Genomic DNA, 19795 nt, shown 5'->3' with positions numbered 1-19795 from the left:
TATGTTTCTGTTAACTTGATTTGCCTTAGAAAGCAGACATTTGCTGTTCTGATGGGCAGATCTCAAGAAGCTCAGGGAGTCAGTAGTTCTTAGTCTTTTTATCTTCTTGACCCAATTGCTTGTGTGGTGTAATTCTGTCCTTTCACAGGATATTAAACCACTTCACTTGAAGTCAAAAGAGAGATTTTCATTACTTGTGATACTGATTACATGGTACATGTCACACAACAAATTTTTCTTGTGATGTTTTAATATTTCCTTAGAGATCCAACACAATGCAGATGGTGAAGTGATGCATAACCATCTCCATATTTATACAGACCTCTTCCTTAGCTGTTTCAATTTTCAGTAAAGTTTTTGCTTATGTTAGGTGCTGTTCTCAGTTAAGAGTGAAGACTTACATTACCTGAGTTGTTTTTCTCATCACCAACACCCTGTGGCCACTGCACGAAATTCTGTCTGTCTCTCTGTGCCCTGATGTGGGGACAGATTGCTATAGCAGGACTCCAACACCAAACAATGACTGGAGGCGAATGGGGAATAACTTGACTCAGGCACTGAACTTATCCAGCTGTCAGTGGGAGCTACACTTGTTTGTCCAGGAGAGTGGCTGGAATAGTCATTTAGCTCTTTTTGAGACACTTTCCATCCCTTTAGTACCGACAATGGACTTAAAAGATGTACCTCTCTTTTCAGGTAGATTATGACTGGAGTATCATTTTAGCTTTAGGAGGCAAAAGATAGAAGAAAGGACTGAGAGTGAAGGGAAAAAAGGAGAACTCACAGCCAGGAAATAAAGACAGGTGGAAAATAAAGAGCAGAAACTTTTGGAAGATTTGTAAAGAGAGGAAAGTGCTGGGAGAGGACAAGAAAAGGGGAATGCAGAATTGAGGACAAGAGCGAAAAGGAAGAGGAAAGGGGAGAGCAGTGGAGGGGAAGGAAGAAGGAGACCAAAGGGATGAAGGTAAGAAGTGAAAATGCTGGGGAAGCAGATATGATGGAAGTACTAGTAGGAATCTGGAGTGTAATGGGGAAGGGGTTTAGAATAAATTAGAGAAGTATAGCAGTTACTATCATTTTTCACAATCTGAAATGAGAAGTGTGATATTTTCTTTTACAAAGTGTTTGAGAAATGAGGGTAGGTGAGCATTCAAGATAATTGCCACTCTTTTTGGAAGGCACCTTTGAACCTAATTACTGTGTCTTGACAATTTCTTCTATGTTAGATGGGCTATGAGCAAATACACCTCTAGGCCTTGGTTAGAATACAATCAGATTATTCCAAATCATTGCTTACAGGGAAAAACAGGAACTTAGTCTGAAACTGGGAAGTATTCTAGTTCTGGCGACAGTGGTGTTGGTTTGTGTGGGGTGTGTGGTTATTAATTTCCCAGTTTCTTGGTGCATCCACAATCCCTGACTAAGCTGGACACAGAAGTATGGAAAACTTCTCATACTTTGGCTTAATCATACCCAATCTAGACTTTGGAGAATCCTACCAAGATCTGTTCTGAAAACTCATAACTAGTTTTCAGGCTACTCTAAGACAGTTTGGCCAAGCATGGAGGCATCTTATGACCCAGCATTCCTAAAAATTCGAACTTGTCTCAAATCTAATTCCTTCTGTAAATTTCTCAGATAAAATATTCTCTCTGAGAATTTTTTGAGTCATCATCTGTAAGTTGCAGGCTGAAAACCTTCTTAACTTATTGCCTAGTTGGCTGAGGGCAATGGGCATCAGTCAGTAACTTTGAAAGGACACCACCGGGGATGGACCGATAGTTTCATCCAGCCTTGCAAATCATACATTCCTATATAGCTCATGATATATATGAACTCAAAGTATGTCATGCCAGATCGGATTTTATATATATATATATAAAATTTTCAAGTTCAATGAAAGGTTTTGTTTCTTTTTCCCCCCAATCATTTTTTAAAGAAACAGAATTTTTCTGAATTAAAAACAGCGATTGGTGATGACGAGTGGGTGGTTCTGTTTACCCTGCCACATTATATAGTACCACTTTTACTCCTTGTTTGGATAGCAGTCACAAGACCCAGATATCAAGCTGTGAAAGTATTTTTCTTACAGCAGCCTTTCTTTTTTTGGCAGGCAGTGGCTTTGGAGATGCCTCGCATTTTGTCATGTGATTGGACTTCTGATGAGGTTTCTGTGCTGCCTCATTTTCCTGGATTCCATCTGAATTAACTCTTCTTTTGGTCCGGATCATTAGCGCACTTGTGAATGAGTGGGGCTTTGCATCAGAGTGTAATGAGCTCCTAATACTTAATCTCTGTAGGGAAACAGCCTGTAAAGAAGGAATTTGCTGCATTTGTTCCACGTGACAGAAATCTGTTTTCTGTACCTCCAGCTGTCCACATCGAAAACACATTCCTTCTTCACAGTAATATTCCTTCCTGAAACAAGGGAAAATGAGGGGAAATGACTAGTATATAATCATTCCGTCTAAAAACATCCAGCTTACTCTTGTAAACACATAAACTAGTTCTTTGTAAACAAATGTCTTAATTTGCTTTAAACTGAGTATTTAGACGTCAAAGATAGAGAAGCTGGATATGTCAAACACATATGGTTCCTATTGCATCAGAGGCTTTCTTAGTTTTGGAATTCTAATTGAAAAGACATTTTTGAAAGCATGCTAACTTCACAGAAACTAATCTAGCTGACTCTCTGTCAAGTCTCGATTTTCTTCTTCTATCTATCACTGCACTCTGGAAACCTTTTCCATTTCAAATTACAGTGGTAATAATACTCCTCATGGACATTGAATTGCCCTCAGTACTTCCAGTGCTTGACATGGAATCATGATTCCATGTAGTTAATGCTGGGGAAGGACTTACGGGGGGGAGAATTAGGAAGAGGCATCAGAGAAGGAATGCGAGTAGGGACTGTAATTTGTTCTTCAGTTCTTGTTTAGTCCTGGATAATTTATAACACAAATGTTCTGTGGCTAAATAATATCTTTAACTGGACAGAACTTCTATCCATATCAGAGAAATACTGCAGGTCTGCTTTAAAATATAAGCTATTTTATAAATGTCATGAAACAGCGACCTGCCTGGGATAAAGCAAAAATTCACTTTGACATCCAATGTGTATTCATTTTTCCTCCTACAAATAATAAGCAGGAAACTATTAAGTTTACATCTGAAATAAATACATTTGAAATAGAAAACGCATTTGTATCTCAGACACTGCTGTTAGGTTTTCTGCTAGTGTGGCCTATAAGTGCAGGTGCAAGCAAGCAGAGCACTGTACTTGGGCTTGAGGGTTGTGATGGGGCTGCATGTCTTGTAGAGCTGAGTTAGAGCCCACTCTCCAGCAGCACTCTGAGGTCTTTGTAGTTCAGCTGCTGGGCTCTGACCTGCTGCAGTGAGTGCAGCTGTTGTGCCACTGGCTTTGCTCGGAAATTGTATGACTCCACCTTTCCCAAGAATAATTAACAGGATTTTTTTTTTTTTTTTGGTGTAATCCACTAACATGTACAATACAAAGTCCACAGAGGTCATAGAGGTAAATCTATTTATTTAATGGAAATACTTGGGTCAAAAAAACAATATGAATCATTTTGGTGTTTTAAGTTCAGGATGCAGAGTAAATTATTCCAAAAATAATGGTAGCCAAATGTCATTCTCTCCAAACGTTTGTGTAATATCTATTTATCTGTGGGCAGATGACTGCTATGTATAATCAGAGGCAGACTTTTGTCAAATTGAGACTAAGTAAACACAGCTGAACACAAGCAAGTTGGACTACAACTTTCCTGAATTTTGCCAGCGTTGTTATGACCTTGAAAATGAGTGTTTCTTCAGAGCAATCTGCTTTCAATATGGGGGAATTTTTAGTATTTCAAATTAACAAGTGTTGTTGGGAAATTTTTTCTGCTTGTTTGTTTTTTGTGTTTTTTTTTTTTTTTTTGTCCAAAGAAATTAAAAGTGTGTGTTTGCCCAAAGAACAGCATCCTTTCTGCTGCTTAGGAAGTAGGCATACTTAGAAAAGGAACATTTCTTACACATACCACTTGTACTGATAGGATGAGAGGGAATGGCTTTAAGCTTGAGCAGGGCCGATTTAGACCGGATATTAGGAAGAAATTCCTCACAGTGAGGATGGTGAGACACTGGAGCAGGTTGCCCAGGGAGGTCATGGATGCCTCCTCCCTGGAGGTGTTCAAGGCCAGGTTGGATGAGGCGTAAGCAACCTGGGCTAGTGGGAGGTGTCCCTGATCTTCAAGGTCTCTTCCAACCTAAACTGTTCTGTGAATGTCTGTGAGAGTTAGGGAAAGAGCTGTAAAGCTCATCTGACATTTCTTTATATAACCAGAGAAAATTTTCTGCTGTTTCCTTGAAATATAAATGTTGCGGTCTTTTAAAATGTGCTGTGCAAGTAAATTTAGCATTTAGAGAGTAGATTTTCTACCACCACATATCTAGATACTGTTTCATCCCCCTTGAAAAAGTAGTACTTCTATTTATGAATTTCTCTTGTTTCTCTGCAGCTTAATCTCTTAACAAAACGTTTTCTACAGATCTGGTTTTCTCCAAGACTCAAAAGTCTGATTTTATTGACAAACAGAAGGACAATTTAAACCTTAGCTTTCATCTGTGACTTTTCTACTTTTATATTACCAGTCATTTAAACACCAAACATTTTGCTCCCATAATTTTAGAGGCCACAGCATTTGAATTCATGAGGAGGCTTTGGACAGAAGTCAAATAGTAGCCTTGCTCAAAAATGTCTCTTTCAGTAATTACAGCAAGTGAGTGTCATCCATTGCCAATATCTCTGTTTCAAGGCACTTCTTTCGAAGGGATATTTTTTTCATTTCAAGTGCTCTGCACAAACCAGCTTCTACACCGTGTCTGCCAGTAGGACACATGTGCAGAGCACTGTGGGCAGGGGGAACTCTCCTAAATTGCTTGTGTCCATGAGTCATATTTCCCACTCTGCCTTTTTTGGGGGCAGCAAGTACCATTTTCAGGTTTCTAACAAATTCTTAGCAACAGCAGTTTAACGCCAGCAGCCAAGCATGCACAGTACCTGGTATTTGATAGGTTGCTGCAGTATGGTTCAACTTTGCAAGCTAAGTACCATCCCAGCAGGTAGACTTGGATGGTTTTTGAAAGAACCACTGGAGAAGTGTCTTGCTACGTTTTTCTCCTCCGCCACCACAGTATCAAAAGAAAAATGAGGCTTCCAATTGTGCATAAGGAGGAGGTGGAAGAAGAAGATGATGGAGGACTGCATGACTGAGAAGCTCTTTTAATTGAGAATTGCCAACAGTGCATATGCCTATACATGCCTGTATGTTCCTTTACTTTGTTATTTTTAACCAAGATGCAGATTTCAGAAACAAAGCAGGAGGTGATCCTCCCAGGCCTGGTTGAACAATGTGGCTTCTTAATGTTAACCAAAATCATCTAGAAAAGGCCTTGATGGCAGGGTTCTTAGACACTATTGTTTCTTCTGGGCAGCTCCTCCTAAGGGTAGAGACGTAGTGTCAGCATCCTGGTTCTTATTCTTGGATTTTTGCTTCGCCACAAAGACTAATGAGGTAGTTAAAAATAAAAAACAAAACCAGAATGTGCCAGGTGCCATCTAAGCCCACAAAATGGGCTTCTGGGTGTTTGGAAGAGTGCAAGGCAGGTACTGATTGCAAAGCTGAGAACCATCAAGCAGAGCTTGGCTTGAGTTATGGCAGCCAACGGTGTTTGAGATGCTAGAGGAAGGAGAGAGCCTCACTGTGCTCTCTATTGGGGCTGAGGATGGTCAGCAGCATTCAGGGTGCATCAAGCAACCCTCAAAATACTGCCACCTGGAATGGCAGTTGCCCAGAAAGTGCTGTCAGGAGAGTATTGGAAAATATCTGCTTAGTTGGTGGTGGTGATGCAAACTGTGATGTGTAGGCTGTGGCACTGTGGGAAAGCTTTGGCTCACAGGTGAAAGTGAAAACTCAGAATTCTTTCAAAATGAAAGAAAAGCCTTTTATTGGTTTAAAAGTTGAAGCAGAAGTACCACTCGTAATAGCAATGAGTTAATTACAGAACATACAGCATTTCAGTTCACAGAGCATTAACCTTTGTATTGTAATTGCCTGGCTTGCGTGGCCGCTCAGAGTCCTCTCATCCTCTGTCCAAAGGCTCCAAGCCTAGAGCTGGACTGTGCTGGAGAGATCAAAGGATCGTAGGGTTTTTTCACTGGTTATTCCCTAAAAAATATGGAAGTTATTTATGTCTGGATCCGTGGCTTCCTGTCTCATTGCTTTTCTCTATAGAGGTGGAAATTGAGGATCTTAACTCTTTAAAGGGAAGTGAGGCTGCAAGGCCATTATGCAAGTACACAATGTATGTGTGATGCTTACTCCTGCTCTCAACAATTCCATAACCTTCTTGATCTTGGGATGCACCAGTTGAGGCAATCAGTGCCTTTTTGGGATTCTCCCAATGTATTTAATAGTTCTGGCTAACATTTTAGCCCTGTGGTAGTAATACAGTGTGCTTGGATAATTTGTCACTTTATTAGTGCAAAGACATGGTTTATGTTTTATCATTTATTATCTAAAAGCTATCAGAATTATTATTACTAGTGTTTTGGTGTAGTTGCTATTTAGGTATCATTTCCAGTGGCCAGTGTAGCTTTTACAGGTAAGAGCTGTTTGCAGTGATCTCAGAGAATTGGCATCCTCATTCAGAGAAACAGCCTGGGCATCCTGCCCGTGGTTCAGATACTCTCCATTTGAAAGCAAATCTGTTTGGCTTGAAATATTGTGGCTTAGGGTCCTCTACAGCTCAGCAATTGCATCTTTTCAAACCGCTCTTCCTGGGATGAATGGCAGAGGATCTGAATGTGCTTCATTGTTATGCAATGTGTCCTACAGCTAGAGGAGCTACATGGCACGGTTACAACCTCTGCAGCACCATGGAATGAATTTTACAGAGGTCCCAGAGTGACTGCAGTTGTGCTATAGTGATAACTGTGAGCAGTGTGTGCTGGTCAGGATGAGCTAGCAAGCCCCATTGCTACTGTAGAGGTCCCCCAGTGCGGTGCAGCAGCGCTGTGCCAGCTGGCGCAGTGTGCTGTGCCACACGGATAGCCTGCAACGGGATGCACGTCTGCTCGGGCACGCCTCAACGTCTGGGGCCCCAGGTGCTGGGAAACCTGAATGCAGAGCCATGTTGTTATCAGTCGGTGATCCTTCCCTGCTGGTTTCTTGAAAATCACTGTCTCCAAAAGCAGCAGTGCGTGTTGAATAACAAACTCCTTCACATTCAGACTCTTCAGGTTTGGGAACAGAGTCAACATTCTTGGAGAATGATTTAGTGGCCAATAAACATCTGCAAAGTCTGTAAGACTTGTCAGAGGCAGTAACATTGAAAGTAAAGATGCTATCAGTAGCAATTCCCCTCTCCTGACAAGGCATTCGGTGCAAATATTTGTTCAGTCATCCTTGCTCTCATTCCTGTTATCACAGACAATTTCACATGTTTTGCCAAAAGAGCAATTCCATCTTCTTCCACAAAGCTGTTCACATCCAGGGCCTTTGCAATGTTAAGTACTGGCCTACTACTGTTTCAGGACCTCCCACACATGCTCCTTTGGAGTGCAGGAGCCTCAGGTGTCTTACGCAAAGACTCTGCCGTGAAGGGCTCTTACAACTGTCAATTAGTGAGCATCTGAAATGGTAAGATTTTGCTGCTCGTTGAGAATTCAGGCTCAGTCTGGCCAATTTATTATGCTGCACTAATTTCCATGATAGTCAGGATAGTTTTTGAGCTCTTGTAATTCTCCTGCAGAGTCACTGAAATTGCACTGCATAGGATTCAAGCCATTTTAGATACGAGATGATGTTTGGAGTAGAAGGAGGTGTTTCTGCTCCTCCAAAATCTCTTGGCACCAGGTACATCTTCCTGAATAATTCTGGGCTCGTCATTGTTCTGCTCCCTGCTTTTGCCTGGTTTGATGTGCTGCCTCTGGCTCGCTCAGTGAATAGGAAAACTGAAAACAGCCCTTCTTGACATACCTCCCACTTTACTAGAATCTCTGAGGGCCTGTTCAGAAGGTGTCTGGGAATATTTAGGTGTGGAAAGAAATCCTGTAATGGAAATAATAACAGTACAAGTTGTGGTGAGCAGGAGCATGAGGACTGTGGGAGATTCCCAAGGGAAAGTAGAGGGAACAGAACTCAAATCTTGACTTGAAAGTAATGCAATCAAATGCTAAAACCATTTTTGTGAAATCGGAGGTGAGAGTAATCCACAGGCAACCATTCACCCTGCAGGTCGCTCAACAATGTTTCTTTCTGCTGTTTATTCTCCATATGGTCAGGGAGGTGTGTGACAACAGCTTTCTGTGCAGGTTCCTGTAATTCCTCAGGATGCTGAATGAAGGGCTTCCCATCGCATTTCTAGCTAGAGGATGAAAGACTTTTCTGACGTATGTAAGCTAGTCCAGTTTGAAGGAAGGCTCAAAAACCAGCTCCCATCCTCTCTTTGTGCTGGTTGCCACTTCTCTACTGGCAGAGCACTAAAGTGAAAGCAGCTGAGCACCTCCAAGGACAGGATGATTAATTCTGTGATGTGCTGTTCAATTTTGTCTGGTCCACTGCAAACTTGAATACAGTTGTTTTCAGAAGACATCTGTAGTATTTCACAAATGGGGAGCTGAGGCATCTTCTGGATGCTCACGATTTCATGCCTCTTTATAGATTCAAAGCACAGCTCTTGTTGGCCTCATTTGCTCCTGTGAGTGCTCAGCACTGCTGAAGATGAGAGCCCAGGCTCTTGAGTCAGAGTTCAGAGGCTGAGGGGTGTACCAGGACATGTGTGAAGAGATCGGTTAGAACAGGTTATTGAGCCCCACACAAACCCATAGCACAGCAGAAAGATTGCCAATCACAATCATGATTTACTTGGCATCGTTAAACCCATTTGACTGTATTTTATCTTCCTGTGTTCCCCTCCTGCAATAGCCTCAGAGCTGCTGTGCTGTGGTGCTGATGTTGTGTGGGGAAGGATGTCACTTACTGCTCTGGGTTTGGCCCTGGAGCAGGTCCATCCTGCACCTTCAAGGAGGTGGTGGCCAAAGAAAATACCATGTGTGGTTGTACTGCAGTATGTCATAGCCTGCTTAGGGAAAGGGCAGGCTGCTTAGGCAGTCCCAGTTTTATGCTTGCATACCATCAAAGCAGATATAAATACATCTAGATATGAACAGACATCTATAAATAATTTTTAAATAATTTTAAAATCCCTTTGTTTGTAGGATCTGTTATGCAACAATTGTCTGGGGTTACTGTGAGTCTCTTTTGCAGCCCGTAGCCTTTTTAATGGCTGTTGTGACTGTTGGAGCCCTGTGTGTGCTCCTGCACCCCCTTACAAGCTGCTTGAATTTTTGTGCTTGTGATCCCACAGAGGTACCTGGGGTTTATTTGGACACGGGTATTGTACACATCCCAGGACTCCATGCAGTGGATGCAAGTAGCTGTGTTTAAAACACCCTATTTGTCGGTCTCTTCTGTATCTTACAGGCAAGTGAAAAAAACTCTGAGTATTCTCTCCTTGATGGACTTACTCATTCTTTACTCCATGCTGCTGGCTGAACACATCCTGGAAATCAGTTCTGGCATTGACTTAGAAGTTTCTCCGCTTGCCTGAAAATACAACACCTTGTAATTTCAATTGCTTTTGTTCAGCATATGCCATGCCTGAGCCCAGTTGGCTCCCAGGGGCAGGAGAGGAGCTGGCTGCTCCAAGCAGGGCTGTGGGAGCTAGGGGGCACTTTTCTCCGAATTCTGCAGGAGGCTTGTGAAAATATCCTGTGTGCACACATTCATATCATAACCTTACACCGCACAGGGAGGGTCTGCGCCCAAACCCACAGCCAACTAGCATAACAAAATCAGATTTTTACTGCTGTAGTGTCAGCCTAGGTTTGAAATATGGCTTTGAAACCCTCCCTTTCACCCTGCTTTTTTAATGAAAAACAATTGGACTTGAGTGTAATAGTGCTTACCCTGGCTGCATTTGACTTCAACTTTTTACTTTTAAAGCCTTATTTTAGGATTTAAGAGCTCCCATTTAAACTTTTTAGATCCAGAGTGAAAGCCTGAACGTGCCTGCCTGCACAACAGCGAGATTCCTGGGTGGGAAAAAGATATTTTTTTATATTAAAAAGAACAGTGGTGTGCTTTCTCTCTTTATACTCCTTACTCTTCTTTTTCCTAATGAATCTTCATTTCCCATTTTCTTATTTCCTTTTTTTCCCCCTACATCTCCCATGCCCTTTCCTTTATTTCTTTTTCTTTCTTCTTCTTTTCCTTTTTCCTCTTTGTTACTCTCCCCCTTCCCTGCTGCCTGACTTGGTTTTCACTGTTAACTCATAATGGGCTAACAACTTCATCCTTCCAGTCAGCATGTGCAGTAAATCCCTTTCTAAATAACACCAAAAAAAAAAAAAAAGCCTAGATCAGATATTTGTTTATCCATTGGGAGACTATCACCAAGGAACCTGACAATATTACACTGCTAATTACATGCCAAGTCAGTGAGGAAAGATTTGATTTCAGTCAGCTTTGCAGCAAACTTGCAAAGAAAATAATACCATACAACCTTCAGTTCATTAACAGCTCACCTCCAACACTGCACAGCCCTGACTCCCATTACAAACTCTGCTCTGGCTAAGAAAACAACTCTCATGTAGTGCCCTGCATCTCACCTAAGGGAACACACTGTCACTGGTCATGGGAAATTTAGAGCCAGCCCTGACAGCCCAAACAATGAGGTGATTTATGCTGGGTTTGTATCTAGTTTGCTAACTCATAAATTCTTACCTGCAGGTGCATAGCCCAGGACTGTAAGACCATTTGCACCGTGCCTGCTATTATGTGGAGCTTTCAGTGCACTCATTAAAGCAAATGTTAATATAGACTTGCAAACTCAATCCTCTTTTATGGTTTATAAAATACACCTATCCCAGTCTCTGTGGGCATGTACTCTCATTTTATAAAAATTACATGTATTAAAATGTAACTAGGTGCATACTCCCACTTCAGCAGGCTCCTGGGGAAAAAAAAAAAGTTCCCAGGTATTCAGGAAAAAAACTCGAGTGGTACCAGTTCTTCACAATTAAAGCTTATATCCCTTTTTATTTTTTTGGTACAAGAAGCAAATTTCAAAGGAAGATTACCCTGAAAAGGCTTGATCTGAGATGTGAATGTGAATGCAAAGAAACATTTCTATCGTTGGCAAGACCCAACCCATGGGTCTTAACAGAAGAGGTCAGACCAAGGCTAAAGCTGTTCCTGGGGAAAAAGAACACTGGGAGAATAGGGGAAAATATTCACTGTAGCCATTACTGTGAACCTAAGTTGTCATTATGCAGTTTGGTCATCTGAAAGGATGTAACAACTGATGAGAGGTCAGTTGTTAGCATCTGATAAGAACAGATACTACACTTGATCTTAGCCAAAAGGCTGCTTTGTACTTGGTGTCACTGTGAAGCCAAAGGAGTGAGGTCACAGGGTTGTGGGGCTAACTTTATTACAAGCTACTTCATAACCTCCTCATGGAAGAGAGAGCAGCCATAAATGAACGGTTTACCAAAAAGGTGTTTTCGCTAGAGCCTGGGCCCAGATCTCGTTCCTGCACGTTTCTGACAGCTTTCCTCCTCCCACCCAGCAAAAGGACACAGTAATAAATCTCTGTCAGTAGAAATCCAGTACCCCCATGAGCTCAGACCAGCTGTGATTGTTATCATGCACGCTCCCAGGTCACACTGCCTCACTGTGTCTGCAGCCACAGGTCATCTGAAACTCCAATGGGGACTTCTGTCCCTCCACAGAATGCTCTGCTGCACAAGCACTGCCAGCCCCAACTGAACGGTTTCACATCAACCCACCCAATCCAGGACCTGCTCTGGGCAGGAGTGGCTTCGTGAAGGACAACACCGAGCAGATCTCATGTGGACTTGTGCTAGGTCTGCAGAAGGTCAGCCACCAGGGCAAGTTTGGGGAACATTTCTGTAGGAGACTCTGTGATTTGGAGTGTCTTCCAGCATGAGCTTTCCTGTCTGTGTTTCCCCATAATTCATCCTTAATAGGTCTGATATCCCTTAGGAAACCTGAGAGCAAAAGGAAAAGGGTTTTAAGACTATCTGTGATGGATTAGATGAGTCCTGCCTGTGTGTAGAAAGCCTTTGGTAGCATAGTCTCTGTCTGAGCAGTATACCTGTTTGGAAACCACTTGTTCACATCAGTCTCAAAATGGGAGCGTAAGCATGGGAAGGCCAACTTGTGCTTCCTCCAATTCAAGCAGGAGGAGCTGGGGGTTGCTGTGCTGGAGTTTTTCAAAGGATGGTACAGTCTCAGTGCCAAGATTAAATGGCATTTCTTACAAGAGGAAAGGGCCTGGCCTGCTGCTTTGGGCTACAGTTTCCCCTCCCCTGCACTGCTGAGCAGCCTGGGCTAAGCTACCTTTCCTCTCCAGGTGTGGGTGAACATTAGTGATTCATGGTTTTCTTGGGGATCCTTTGGGAGGAAAGGAGCTGTGGCAATGGAGAAGAGTATAGGAATATTAACTCCAGTTAACCCGGTTTTGTTCTTGGAGAAACAGAGATCTGAAAGTCATATGTGCTCTGAAATTGTGGTTTGGAAAACGCTAGAGTCAAGGGAGGGGGGGGGGGGTGTGTATGTGTGACCTACAGAAATACCTCGTCTCACCGCTAATTTACGCACACATGTAAACTTCATTTTTCATTCAGCTGCCCCGATTTATTTCCTGTTCCTCCCTCCTTTTCCTCTTCTTGCTTGTTTTGAAAATGCTGGTCAACACATGTTAAACCAGAGTCTCCAAAACCAACAAAAGAAAGTTCAGGAGAGGCAGTGAAAGAAACAGCTGAATAGCGTTGCCAGTTTTAAAATGAAGATAAGTTATACAGGACCTTTTATTGAACCAACAAATACTTTATAGTATTCACCATCTGGGGCCAGCAGTTCTCTTTTCCCCTGTGCTTTGAGCTAGAATAGAAGGTGTATAATTAGTCAGGAATCTGTACATGTTTAAGTGGCTTCAAGAAATATGATGGTGATGTGGGACTGACCTACTGTGTCTTGACTTCCATGTCCATTTTTTTCCCCACTGCATCATGTTCTGTACCCTTTCCTCTCTGTCTCACTCCCTCATTCACACGTTCTTTCCCCTGCTGGTTTCAAGCCATCTTTGCTCTGTCAGTGTTACCTGATAACACAGAGCAGGAGTTTAAAGTCAGTTGTGGTTCAGCTTGAGCTGTCTGTAACAGCAAGCGGGGGAGTGACTTGGATGCTTCTTGGTCCTACAGAAGTGGTCAGTCTTTCCTTTGCTGTTCCCAGCAGGGCCTTGAGATGAGGTCAGTTCATCACCACGCACTTGGTATTCTGAGGTTGGAATACTTGGATCCAAAGAGTGAAGTGTAACTGTAATTAACATTATTTAGCACACTCCTGAAGTCATCCAAGTATATAAAAGTTATTAGTCTGGACTGGGCACACGATAAGGGTCTGAATTGTTCTGAAATACTTGAATGTGCTGCAAGCCTCACGTAGCCAGAGAGCCTTTGTAGGTTATGAATTGCAGCAGGCAAGTGTGCTATGGAATTTATGCCCTGGCTTTCTTCTCTAATACTGGATGCAGTATGTAAAAGGGCACTATGGATGTACTTAGATGTTGTTCTTGTGAATTATTTGTTATTATTTTGACAACAGTGAGGTGTAATGGAAGTGTACTGGAGGTAATTGATGCTATTGTCCAGTCGTAGTTTGCCCTCAAGGACCCTGGGATTTATTTGCTTTGGGTGGGCCTTCCTGATAGCAGAAGAACAAAAGAAAACAATTTAAATATAGGAGAAATCCTGGGGACTGTGCTTTTACATGCATTTGAAACAGTCAAAGTACTGGTATTGCCTAGGCATGTTGTCTTTGGACTTCTGAGACCCATTTCTTTCTCTGCTAAAATGGGACTGCAAGCTACCTTGCAAGAGAGCTGTCAGGATCAACCAGTGAATATTTATGAAGAAATTTCTTGGTGAAAAAAAAAATGTATGCTACATATATTATTAATAATTAGGTGAGTCCTGAAAAATACCATATTGTATCACAAAGCTGGTATTGTCTAATGACTACACTCTTGGCACTGCGTGCTGCAGTAAACTGTGTACTGAAAACTACTAATGGAAAGGTATACAGGATTCCATTGGAACGTGATTTATGGTGACTTCCTATTATAAACAAGAGGGAACAAATATCCCGCCTTGCTGGCTTCTTTGGGTGCATGGTGAGAGCAGAATGAGACATTCCTGGCCAGGCAAAAGCTGATTCTTTGGATGCTTTTGACTGGGAGCAGAGTGAAGCACCAGAATGAGGTATAAATGACAATGAGTAATTTTAAATAGAGTTTCCATTTTCATAGTGCTTTAAGCTTTCCAATTGTAAATGGCCACTGTTTTAAGTGATTTAAAACCTGTAATAAAATGATGTTTGTGATGTTTAGTATTAAACAAACTTATTCTAGGATCTCAGTGTATGCTGAAAGCCTTTCAGGATCCTTTCACAAGAAATGCTTTGCTTTCTGAGACAGAACAAACCACCTTCAGCAGCAGCTTTTTTGGGGGATTCAATTAATAAATATGGTATTAGAGCACATCTGTAGTTTATTTAGGAAAGTTCTTTGTGCTGACTAGCAGTGTGCTGTTGGTAAACTTCAGCACTGCACCTTATCAAATAAGCCTTGGGAACAGTGTGGAATATAATAATGGATCAGCACTGGCTTTCTTTGGAGTCACTTGACACATTGACATAAGCTTGATGAGTCTGTAGGGTTGCAATCTGTTTTAAGCTTGCCTTGGTCCAAGTAGTGAGAGGATCACTGGAGAGACCAGAGGTGGGTATCTCCTAAGGTGTGTTAAAGTTCACCACAACACATGGAGAGGGCAGCTATGGTGCATCTAGTAACTTGTATGAAGTGCTGCTTCTCATGTAGTGTGAGAAGACTCATGAGTGAAGTGTAAGTCTGTCCTTAGCTGAGGCTACTTGGTGAGATCCAGTATTCTGCGTTATTTTTCCATTCCTTCCATCACCATTTCCAGAGATGTTATCCAGTCCCACCGCCATTTCCTTATTGCCTCAGAGAAGAAATCTAGGAATGTGGTGTGTGCTGATCAAGAAACCAAACACTTGCCATGCTGAGAGTGCTGTTCTTTGATTATATTCATTAAACAGTCTCACCAAAATGTTGCTTTTAGTATTGAAATATGCTTTGCAATTGTTATGCAGATATGTCAAATAGCAAAAGCTTTAATTAGTAATCAGGTAGATTGCAAAAGATGAAGAAAAAGTAAAATGATGGGCATAATTCACCTCTTTTTTTCTGATTATTTATTAAGTTTTTGTTATCTGTTCCCTTTCTTGTCAGTGACGAGCCAGACATGGCCAGACTGTGTTTCTTCCAGGCTGAGCTAAGCTAGTAAGCCTGTAGTTACATCAGCAGTTTAATGTCTGAAGGAGACATTATCCAGCTCACAGCATATCTTCATGGATGGTAATACTGCCCAAAGGGAAATAGTGGGAGGGAGGGAGGGAATGTCCATAGCAGAGGGCTTCATAGTCTGATTTTTCAGTAGCAGTGAGAGTTGTTGGACTGCAGTGTTAGATAGGTGGGCTGAAACCACTTCTTGAAGGACATTTGTGAGTGGACAACTGGCCTGTATAAAGATACATGACTGAGATGGTAGGATCATGGCAAGTGAGGTGAACCCTACTCTTCCTTTTGAGTGGAATCAAGTTGGTTTGACTGGCAAGATGTCAAGGAGAGCATGGGGAATGGTCTTTTATCTCTCTCAATGTGGTTATCCCCATCCAAAAGGTGATGGTAATACTTCCTTCCTTCACTAAGGGCTGTTCAGACAGATGTGAGTTGCTTGGATGCTGTGGTAAGGCAAGCTGGGACACGTTGTGAAAGGTTTGGTAGAGCAGAAAGGAGTTTTGGCAAGAGGAAGAGGTTCTGTGCTTTGAAATGATGGATTTTCAGACTTCATTGTACTGGCATGCTTTTCCAGCAGTTATTAGCAAGAGCTTTGCAAATTATCAATGATGGTTTTATCCTAACTTGGTTTTGAGTTTCTGTGACATAAATGATTTGTTTGAAAACACATAAAATCTGAATGGAATTATAAAAAAAAAAAAAAAAAGCCCTTGTAATTCAGGAAAAGTTTTCAGCAGTTAGAAAATATGTAGCTTTTTTGCTCCTGGATTTTATTTTTTAGCTTTGCTGCTGCTTTTGTATACCACGGGCAAGCTGCTTTCTTTTAGAGCTGGCTAAACACCAGTTAAAAATATTTGCAAATACTCCTTCAAATAAACTCTGGAAATGGAATTTGTGTCACCATTCACACCTACTTTCTTCAGAAGTTTGTTCAAGCAATTTTTTTGTTCTTAGGAAATATTTTCCAACAGCAAAAGAAACTGACAGATGCCTGAGAGGTGTATTTATATCCAGGTTTGCCCTGGCAACAACGTTCTCTGTTACTTGCCATTTCCATTTCTATACCTACTGACCTATCCAGTCCTAAACCTCCTCTTTAAAATCATCTCTATTTAAAAAAAAAAGGGAAAAAACGTGTGTAGAGGGCTGAAAATTTCTTTGTAGACAAGTACATAGAGTATGAAGAAGGAAATTTCTGGTGTCATTCAGTACCTCTCTCTGGCTCAAATGTTTCTTTATTCCTTGATTCCCTCTCTGCATAGATCGAACTTCCCCACTCTTGAATCCTATTCGAGCATTGATCTAGGAGAGCTTAAGAGATAGCAACTGAAGATGTGCTGTTTGGAACAAAATGTAGAACTTGGACACCTGTGGACATTTATTTGTAAAGCTGTTTTGTGAAAGGCTGGAAGCCTGCTAAATCAAACAGCTTGGCAAACATCTGACCTCTGAAATCGCAGCTGGTCTCCATGCATCTCTTTGGTGATGGTCTCACCTCCAAGTGGTGGGAAGCATGACTGGGCTGAGTTGCTCGATGTGGGATGGCTATGAGAAAATGAGCTGCTGGTAGGTGGTGGGCAAAGACCTATGTAAGTGGAGAGCTTCCTAGGGTTGCAGTGTGCTTTGAGACTTATTCCCCTGGAAGATCTGTTTAAAGAAAATACCAACTTTTAATTAATAATCTGATGGAAATGGAGCAGTAAGATGGATTTTTAGTTGCACCTCATAAAGCAGTACATTACTTTACAAGCTTTATGCTGTGCTCAGGGGTTTTTTGGGTCATGTAGCTGTTAGTGCTCGTGCTGTTGCTGTTTGTTTTGTTTGACTGGTTCTCCATAGCTGCGGCAGTTAGGCATCAGCTTCTTGCTCCTCTAGAATGTGTTTCTGTGTCTAAAGCTTACACATCTCTGCCTGGTAAATATTTCTGGCATCTCTGCAACGTGAGGACTTCATGAATGAACAAACCTGACTCTTGATGGGAAAGTGTAACTTGTGCCTGTGATGCAATTTCATCTTTGAAGGCTGTTAACCAGGTGTGCTTGTTCCTTGTATCCTTCTCAGTCTGCTTCTGTGCCTGAGCCCCAGGCGCGATCCAAACCACACACATCACGCGTGCATGGGCAAGGAGCCTATTTTTAGTGCACACAGGAAGGCTTTCACTGAAGCCTGATGTTTATTTTTAGCCTCTGCAATTCCTTATGTCCTTGGGATTTATGTTTTGAAAAATTAGCTCTATCATCCTGCAAAATGTAGGGGAACCTTCCAGGCCAGCTTTATTCTCACCATTGCCAAGATGACCTTTTCAGGGACATAGGCTGCTGTGGGATGCTCTGGGCAGGATTCAGCACCAGTTTTGCCAGTGCAGTTCTGGTGATGCCCCGTGAGGTCCTGCCTTACCAAAGCCTGTTTGTGTAAGCTAATGTCTTGGGGACCTCCCCACAGCATTTTTCTCTTTTTTTGACACGTGTCCTGCTCCAAGCTCAGAGTAGATTTTGCCAGGCAGACTCTTGCATGGAGCTGCCCCTTTATATATGTTGAAACAAAGATTTCATTTGGAAATCTGGTATCAGTTTTGGAATTAATCTCAGGTTATTTTTCCGTATGCTTATTCCATGAACTTGCTTGTTTTAAAAACTAATGAAAGATAATACACCTTTTTTTTTTTTCCCCCTCTTTTCAGAAACTCTGGAGAATGGACCAAATAAGTGTGAAAGGTGAGTAAGGGACTTGACAGATTTCCAAAATTATTACTATTGTTACAGTTTTCTGTAGCTAATGCAAGCTGTACGTGTAAATATTTATTATTGCTTGAATCTAGTGCAGCTAACAGAAAAGGAACCAGCAAAGATGAAACATACTGGAAGGAGATCAACGCAGCTATGGCCCTAACGAACCTTGCCCAGGGGAAAGATAAACTGCAGGGAACTACCAGCTGCATCATTCAGAAATCATCACATATATCAGAAGTAAAGACTGTCAAAGTGCCATTAGTTCAGCAGTTTTAAGAGATGGGTCCTATTTCTTTTTCCTGCCCAACGGACATTTTCCTCACAGGATTGGTTTTCAGCAAAAGGAGATTCACAGCTATGAGGCAAATAGGTTCCCTTTCACAGTATATGGTCAGTTTAAAAAAAAAAAGGAATGGTAATAATATTCCTTCTGACTCAGACATTTTCATTGTACTAAATGAAATGTTCCATTGCTTCTATAAAAGGCATGTAAATTTTAAAAGAAACCCTGTTTTTATCAAGACATTAACTTATTTTATGTTAATCACAGTGCGCATAAGATGTTTGCATTGCTATTACAGTAAGTGCCTTGCTTTCAAAAAATAAGCTATAACGTGGGCATGGTACACCAGTATTATGCCTCAAAATGACAATGCCATAATGCTTAAACTTTGTATATTATTCCAAGTGGGCTTAAGCAGCCTAGGGCTGAACACATTACTGCTGGAGGCCCTGGAGAGTTGTGCTTGTTTGACTTGTACAAATCAACGAGTCTTAATGAAATTGTTACATCATTTTCTTTCTCTCTCTCTTTTTTTTTTTAATCAACAGTGTTATAAAAATTGTACAGTATGTTTTTGTCCAAGTGACAACGGGGTTGTTATGCATGTTTCTTAACCTGTATATGCAGTATATTAAAATACCAAAATCATTCCTTTGAAAAGTGCAATACTCTAGAACACACAAATTTAGGAAATAAGTTAATTAATTGTTCAGATTATTTTGAACTTATACTCCCAGCTGTGTTGCTTGTTAAAGATTTCTAGTTGAGAAGATTTTAGCTGTAAATTCAAGTTGAATTTCCACAGTTTAAAAGCTTTGCTAGTGACTGACTGAAGTTTTGATAGAAGTAAAAATTCATTTCTTCTTGTACAAAACTAAATCTGTAGTACCATTTATTATATGCAGTGGAGCTCCAAAAAGTTTCCGTAGTGGAACTTAGTACTGTAACGTGGTTTAAACATTTTTATTTTGTAGGTACTGCATAAATGAGGACAGTTGGTTGACAGTTCACATTTCAGTGAGGAAAAGCACTAATATAAACTATCAAAGCCCAAACTAGAAACACAAATGTGAAATGAAACATTGAAGGTGGGAAGACTCTAACTAGATAGTAAACTATGTATTAAATGTCATGTCTCTAAACTTGACTGCTGTTGAGTGTAACAAATAGCATTAAACCAGGTTTATTTTTAAGTTTCAAATAGCATAAAGCCAGGTTTGTTTTTAAGTTTCATTGGGAGTTGTGCAAGTTA

General features: G+C 41.3%; 1 protein-coding gene across 1 annotated transcript in view; it reads left to right on the top strand.

Moving 5' to 3' along the window:
• Window positions 1–18536, top strand: part of MKX (mohawk homeobox) — a 43074-nt gene extending 24538 nt beyond the window's left edge. Inside the window, exons 5-6 of the mRNA XM_054390185.1 lie at window positions 18212–18245; window positions 18350–18536. Of these exons, the coding sequence (XP_054246160.1) occupies window positions 18212–18245; window positions 18350–18536 (221 nt within the window). The remainder of the gene's footprint in view (window positions 1–18211; window positions 18246–18349) is intronic.
• Window positions 18537–19795: the final 1259 nt, after the last annotated feature.

Source organism: Indicator indicator, chromosome 20, assembly GCF_027791375.1.
Source record: "Indicator indicator isolate 239-I01 chromosome 20, UM_Iind_1.1, whole genome shotgun sequence".
NCBI lineage: Eukaryota > Metazoa > Chordata > Aves > Piciformes > Indicatoridae > Indicator > Indicator indicator.
Note: the sequence above shows the minus strand (reverse complement) of the source record. Positions and strands in the feature narration are given on the sequence as shown.